The sequence below is a fragment of the Palaemon carinicauda genome, chromosome 3 (assembly GCF_036898095.1).
Source record: "Palaemon carinicauda isolate YSFRI2023 chromosome 3, ASM3689809v2, whole genome shotgun sequence".
In the NCBI taxonomy this organism is placed as follows: domain Eukaryota; kingdom Metazoa; phylum Arthropoda; class Malacostraca; order Decapoda; family Palaemonidae; genus Palaemon; species Palaemon carinicauda.
Window position 1 is genome coordinate 194,991,028 of NC_090727.1, and position 7,500 is coordinate 194,998,527.

Here is a 7,500-nt window from a genome sequence, read left to right on the forward strand (position 1 = left end):
ATTTTTGATTTGTCCGACATGCCTTTCTTAGGCTAAAGGCTATTATTGGGATCCCTGGTCTACGTCACCCTCTTGTGAACATCTGCCAAAATCCATCTGCAACGCCTTTGTGCATGGTTCGACAATGGTGAGTACCAAGAATATATAGGGCTTATTTTTAAGGTTATCATTGCGAACTCTCATTGCCTTGTGTTGCCTATTCAAGTTTTTCCTGTCTGTCATTTTTAATCTTATGAAGATTCGTAATAGTTTTTTTTTTTGTGGTCAATATGTTTTATATATCGTATTCTCTTGTCCTTTCAGGTGATTTAGCTCTCGGACTAGTAACTCTAGCTTATTCATAAATTCACGTTGTTAACACTTGGGTAAGAGAATCGTCTAATACATTAATGTTTCGAATGGTTATATTTATGACGAATTGTCTCCCATATTACGACCGAGCAAATTTATATTAGGTTTACCGTTCATTTCAGGATGGTGTTCGGTTTCGATGTATCGGCCCTTTTATTTCCTTCCTGATACTAATGTAAACCTCAGTTGCTCAATTGTAAAGTAATTTTAAGTGGGTTATTATTCCGATGGGTATATTCTTCTATATAAATGACCATGACTTTTAGATGCTAATCTTCTTGAATATTTCTTTACAGACAGCGAGCGAAGCAGAACGAAGGAAACGCCCTACGATTTACGTGAATTGCCTTGTTCTCCAACCAACTGTTTGTAACTCCGTTACTACGTTATTTTAAAGGCTTATTTATGTAATAAATATCATATTTAATTACATTTTTCCTTCCAACCTTTATTACAAACCACAGAATTTTTATGGTGTTCTGCTTATGGCGCCCAACGTGGGGCAACACAATGAAAGGTGCTTAATGATGGTGCAGATGATCCAGTAGAGAATTGACCACGACCGGGGTTCCCAGTAGTCTCATATTTCTATTTGCAGGACTTTGACATTTTCCTTTCCAGGATATTAACATTTCATTTAAATAAATATATTTTTCCTTTTCAGAAAGTTAACATTTTATTATTTTGCATTTTTTATACGTTTGTTATAATGGCCAACTTACAGGTACTGATTGGACAACGAAAAGTCATTCGGAGAAAAGTCGCCGAACAATTCAATAGGTCTGACACCTATTCTGCCCTTACACAAGAAGAAAAGTTAGCTATTAAAGGTCTTCTTGTTAATTATAGAAACAAGCTGTCAGAGCTAGATGATCATATCCTCTTGAAGAAATTTCCTGACGTATCTGATGAAGCAGAGTTAGAGCCAGAATTAACAAGTTGCCAGGATTATTTAGATAAAATTGAGTATTGTTTACCATTACTTGAGATTTCCAGGGGTAATAATGGTTCTAATATTCCCGACGTGGCCCGCAGTTTACTGAAACGGCCAACAGCTCCTCTTCCTAAGTTTACAAGTAAAGAAGGAGAAGATTTATTGAAATTTATAGCAGAGTTTGAGGCTACAACTAATGTATTTCAGTATCCTGATAGAGATTTACTTTTATTGCTGAAGCAACAGATAGACGGTCGAGCAAAGACTTTATTATGTTCTCTGGAAGCTGACAAACAGCGTTATGTAGATGCCAAAGAATTATTGATTTCCGCCTTTGCTTCTAAGGAGGTTTGTAAAAACAATGCAATTAGGAAAATTACGGAGTTAAGTCTAAGAGAGGGTGATGATCCCTTCACATTTATTTCCATCCTCCGATCAGTATGCGAAGCAGTCAAGACTTTTAACATTGGAGCGGATGAATTTGTCAGATATTTTTTTGCATGGCTTAAATGGTCGCTTTCAGCGCCATCTTATTAATATTACAGGAAAGACTCGTCCTTCCTTAAATGACATTATTTCACATTTCTTTGCAGCTTGCGAAAGGTACGAAAGTGACGGGAAAGGTGTTGAAAGCTTGAAATGTAAAGCTTCACGTGTCAAAACATTAACACACCCTCTTCCTAAAGAGAGTACTACCAGCATGGCTGCAGAAGCAGTAACATATGATAAAGACAGGTCTTCGCCTCAGTGTTCCTTGTGTTCTACGGTTGGAAATACTGATAAATTTCACTTTATCCATAAGTGCCCTAATTTTCTTTCTCCTACAGATAAAGTGCATATTTTAAAATCTAGAAATGGATGTGTAAAATGCGGCCAGTTTAATCATGTTTCCGGTTAGTGTCGTTTTAAATTCAAAAGACGCTGTTCAAATTGTAACAGCTGGCATATGACTTACCTATGTGATAGGAGTCAGTCACCAGACAGAGACTCTAACAATATTAATAACTGCAAATCCAAGGTGGAAACTTCTCCTCAAATAAGCAGCGGTGTTGCCGTACTTCCTACTTGTCAAGGTGATTCCATTTTACCCACCTTTTCATTTAAAGTTGGAGGAACTGTTTACAGAGGACTGAAGGACAGTGGTTCGCAGAGCACGTTTGTCACTAAGAAATTGGCGGAGGAGAATAATCTTAAAATCATTAACTCAAAGGTAAAGCTAACAGTTAATGGGTTTAATGGTAACAAGGAGTATTTTACTGAAATTGTTGAAGTTCCTGTTACGATCGGAGATAAATCCTTTATAATTTATTGCTTGGTTGTACCAAACATTAATGTAGCATTGAAATTACCTCTGCTTGGTAGATTAGTTGATAAATTTCAGGCACAAGGTGTTAAATTAGCTGATCAATTCCTTAATAAATTTTCTCATGAAATTGATAATGTTCAGCTCATTTTAGGTACAGACTTCGCTTATTGTATTGCAGGTACAGATACAGTTTTTGGAGGAATAAATTCATCGATGTATACAGTGTCATGCAGGTATTTTGTTGTCTGGTAGCATTGATTTAATGATCAAGAATATTGATAATTTAGCTGATAAGAGTGCCAACCTCGGCTGTTAGTAACCCATTTGAGTGTAGTTCTGCTATTCATATCCAGAGTAATTCATTTTTGCTGAACTCTAAAGTTGATATTTTTGCCGATGATGACGTTAATAATAACTTTGAGGTAAACTGTTCATTTTCTGTAATAAATGAGAGAGGTATGCTTATGGAGAAACCACTGCAACAGGCCACTGATCAACTTCTAGAGTCTGAATGCAATTATTACTTAAATTACGATCAGAATTCCTACAATGATGAAAGTATTGAACTTAATAACCAGTTGGTCGAATTTACCATCAAAACCCTTCGTCGTAGGGAGTCTGATGGACGTATTATCGTTCCCTTGCTGTGGAATGGGAAAGTTTCTCATTTACTTTCAAAGAATGAACATCTATCTAGGTTGATATTAAGGTCTAACCTCAAGAGACTTAAACGACATCCAGAACGTTTGCAGCTCGTTGACCAAACAATTAAGGAGCAATTGAAGGCAGGCATAATTGAACCCATTTATGATTTAGAAGTGTTTAAAAGTGAGAATCCTCAACATTCTTTTTTACCACACATGCCTATCTTTAAACTGGATAGGGATAGTACCAAATGTAGGATTGTATTTTTGTCTAACCTTAGGGATTCTTCTAATAATATATCTTTGTCACATAACCAGTGCATGTATTCAGGGCCTACGTTAAACCAAAAATTGTCCTCTTCCTTTTTACAGCTTAGATTTGACCAAAAGTTACTCATATTTGACCTTAAGAAAGCCTTTAATATGTTATCTTTAACAGAAACTGATCAGTCGAAGTTGTTATTTTTTTGGTACAAAAATGTGAATCAAGGCGATTTTTCCTTATTGGCTTTTAAGAATGTAAGATTACCTTTTGGCCTTAGATGTAGTCCCTTTTTATTAATGATTTCATTATATTATATACTTGTGTTACAACCTTCAGAGGATTCTCGAATAGCAGATTTAAAGAAATTTATCTATTCCATGATTTATATGGACAATGGGGCTATTACTGCCAACACTTCAGAGGAGTTAGAGTGGTCGTATAAACAGCTTTCCAATATATTCAATCCCTATAAATTTGACATTCAGCAGGTTGTAACTAATGACTTGAATTTACAGGATGAAGTGGACCGCGAAGCCGAGGCAGCTACGCCTTTACGTAACAAGTTGTTTGGTTTAAACTGGGACCGATGTTCCGACGAAATTTTCACTAAACCAATTTGTCTTGATCCCAATGCTAATACTAAAAGGTCTCTTTTACAGACAATTGCTTCACAGTTTGACCTTTTTGGTTTTAATATGCCATTGTTTAACCGCTGTAGATTGTTCATGCATCAATTACAGTGTCAAAAGAATTTACATTGGGATCAACCATTAACGCAAGAATTGCAGAGAGAATGGATTAATATTTGCAGGCAAACCAACAGAGCTCCTCCTTTAAAAATTGCTAGGTGTGTTGGTCCACGAGATGGCAATTATGATATTTATATTTTTTCAGATGCAAGTAAGGACATATTTGGTTGTGTACTCTATTTACAGCATATTGAATCCAATCGCTTAAGCTTTATACATGCCAAAAACCGACTTGTAAATAAGCAACTTAAGAGTAAATCCATGCCCTCTCTGGAACTTAACGCAATACATTTAAGTGTTGAGTGTGCTCTTGAGATTTACAAAGATTTGTCTGGATCTGCTTGCTTAAAACCCTTAAAGGTTAATAATATTTACGTATATACTGATTCTCTCTGTGCCTTACATTGGCTGAACTCTGCTGCCTTAAAATTGGACAAATTAAATAAACATTCTCCATTTGTCGTAAATAGACTTCATAATATACAAAGAATGTGTGAAACGGTTCCTATAAAATTTAGCTTTATTTCAGGGAAAAACAATCCTGCGGACATAATCACCAGATGTGTGTCATACAACCAGTTGCAAAATTCTTGCTTTTTTTCAGGACCAAATTTAAGTATAAATGAAGTTCCAGAATTGTCAACTACCATACCAGCATTTGAGATGCCCACTGAGGTTCAAGCAACTCCTTCCACAGCTCAGGTTATTGAAGTTGCTAACAATCTTATTGATATTAATAATTATTCCAATTTCAGGAAACTTGTATTGATTTTTCGCAGAATTTTCTTAGTGGTGCACAAGTGGAAGCTGAAAGCGAAAATTGCTTGCTCACCAGTCGCTAATTACTTTGCCCAGGCTATAAATTACTTGTTAAACAATGAACAAAGGAAGCATTATCCTGAGGTATATTCTTACCTACAGCATGGTCTTAATTCCAGAAAAGACATTCCTCCTATTATAACGCAACTTAATTATTTTTAGATTCACAGGGTCTTCTGAGAGTTAAGAGTAAATTCAAAAAATGGAATTATGGCTTAAGTGGAAATTACCCTTTATTATTGCACCCAGACAGTCATTTGACCAAACTAATCATTTGGGATGCACACCTCAAATTATTACATTCAGGATGTTATTCTGTATTAACAGAGCTCAGAAAGCATTATTACATCCCTAAACATTTCTCAGTTGTGAAAAAGGCTCTTAAACAGTGTGTTCATTGTCGTAGGTTTAATAATCGTTACATAAGGTTAAATCAGAACTTTTACAGAGACTTCAGAGCAGATCCTCCTACGGTTCCTTTTTCTAACATATTTATGGATTATCTAGGACCCTTCAATACGAAGGATGGAAAAGAGACCCGTAAGGTTTGGTTACTATGTATCACCTGTACTTGGTCTAGGGCAGTTAACCTCAAAATTTGCAGGAGTTTGAATGTTGCAGAATTTTTAAGAGCATTTCAGCTACACTGCTTTGAGTACGGGATTCCTCAACTTTGTATTAGTGATCTTGGGACTCAGTTGGTGGCAGGAGGTAATACCATAACTTCCTTCATTAGTGACCCTCAGACGCAATTATATTTTGAGGAAAATAATGTAAAACCCCTCTCCTTTCAGCAATATTTCAAAGGCTGCAGTGAATTGGGATCATTAGTAGAAGTCTGTGTAAAAATGGTCAAAAGATTAATGTTTGGAGCAATTAAGAATTTTATATTGACGTATGTAGACTTTGAATTTCTTGTCTGTAATATTGTGCATCTCATTAATCGACGACCTATAGCCTTCAAAGAAGCTGTTCGTGCTGAGACTGACAATGTGCCCGAACCAATAACGCCGGAACAGCTCGTGCGAGGCTATGAATTGACTTCTCTAAACCTTATCCCTAATCTTCAACCTCTTTCAGTTGAAGATCCAGAATTTGACCCTGATAATCAAGCTATTTCTCAGAATTACGTAAAGTTGTGTAAAATTAGGCAGACTTTAATAGAGACCTATCATAATGAATTTCTAGGTACTCTGATTCAGCAAGCAGTTGATAGGAAGGGGCGGTATCGTCCCGTTACTCATAAATTACTAAATGTTGGCGATGTTGTATTAATTAAGGAGGAACATACCAAAAGGAATAATTATCCTCTAGGCATAATTTTGGAAGTTTTTAAGAATGATTTGGGTGAAGTTACCAATGCTGTTATTAAGAAGGGAAAAACAGGCCAGACATCAAGGTTGCATGTAAATAATATTATTCCAATACTAGAAAACACAGGAAGTACCAATTCAGCTACTCCTGATGTTTGTAATTCTGTTACTTCGTCCTTAAGGCCCAAAAGAAAGGCTGCTATATTAAGCCAAGAAAGGACAAGACAGATGCTTTAATCTTTATTCAGTATTTGTATTTTCTTGTATTTAATTTAATTATTTTTACATTTCTTAAATGTATTTTTTCTTACAATTGTCCTTGTTACATATGTTTCAGGATGGAATTTTTTCATTTCTGAAAAAATCCCATCTTCGCCCCTGGACTGTACAAGACATTTCATATTTTCACATGGCGACAGGAAAGACTAGTAATTATTAAGAATTTGGTATTTTCAATTGCCCTACTCTTGGTACCATCAAACTGTCTTTCCTGCCGTCCAGTCTTTAAAGATGGATAGTTTGCTAACTCCTCCTCCTTCCATATGCTTTACTCGAGCGAAAACGCCGACGAGGAGGCAGGCAGCCCGGCCATCCGACAGTGTCAGAGACAGAGACACAGAGACCTCACTCACCTGGAAAGGTTTCCACATTTTTGATTTGTCCGACATGCCTTTCTTAGGCTAAAGGCTATTATTGGGATCCCTGGTCTACGTCACCCTCTTGTGAACATCTGCCAAAATCCATCTGCAACGCCTTTGTGCATGGTTCGACAATGGTGAGTACCAAGAATATATAGGGCTTATTTTTAAGGTTATCATTGCGAACTCTCATTGCCTTGTGTTGCCTATTCAAGTTTTTCCTGTCTGTCATTTTTAATCTTATGAAGATTCGTAATAGTTTTTTTTTTTGTGGTCAATATGTTTTATATATCGTATTCTCTTGTCCTTTCAGGTGATTTAGCTCTCGGACTAGTAACTCTAGCTTATTCATAAATTCACGTTGTTAACACTTGGGTAAGAGAATCGTCTAATGCATTGTTTCGAATGGTTATATTTATGACGAATTGTCTCCCATATTACGACCGAGCAAATTTATATTAGGTTTACCGTTCATTTCAGG

General features: G+C 36.2%; 1 protein-coding gene across 6 annotated transcripts in view; it reads left to right on the top strand.

Moving 5' to 3' along the window:
- Window positions 1-7,500, top strand: part of LOC137638829 (uncharacterized) — a 7,985-nt gene that overhangs the window by 251 nt on the left and 234 nt on the right. Inside the window, exons 1-3 of one of the 6 annotated variants that reach the window (XR_011044192.1) lie at window positions 1-127; window positions 648-7,156; window position 7,500. The exon at window positions 1-127 is cut by the window's left edge and continues 251 nt beyond it; the exon at window position 7,500 is cut by the window's right edge and continues 93 nt beyond it. Coding sequence is in view for 3 of the 6 variants with exons in the window: in XM_068371222.1 (XP_068227323.1) it covers window positions 3,050-5,230 (2,181 nt within the window). In the remaining 3 variants the exon portion in view is untranslated. Of the gene's footprint in view, window positions 128-473; window positions 7,302-7,332; window positions 7,392-7,499 lie in introns of those variants that run through there. The other 5 variants (XR_011044193.1, XR_011044191.1, XM_068371222.1 and 2 more) reach the window with 5 other exon arrangements.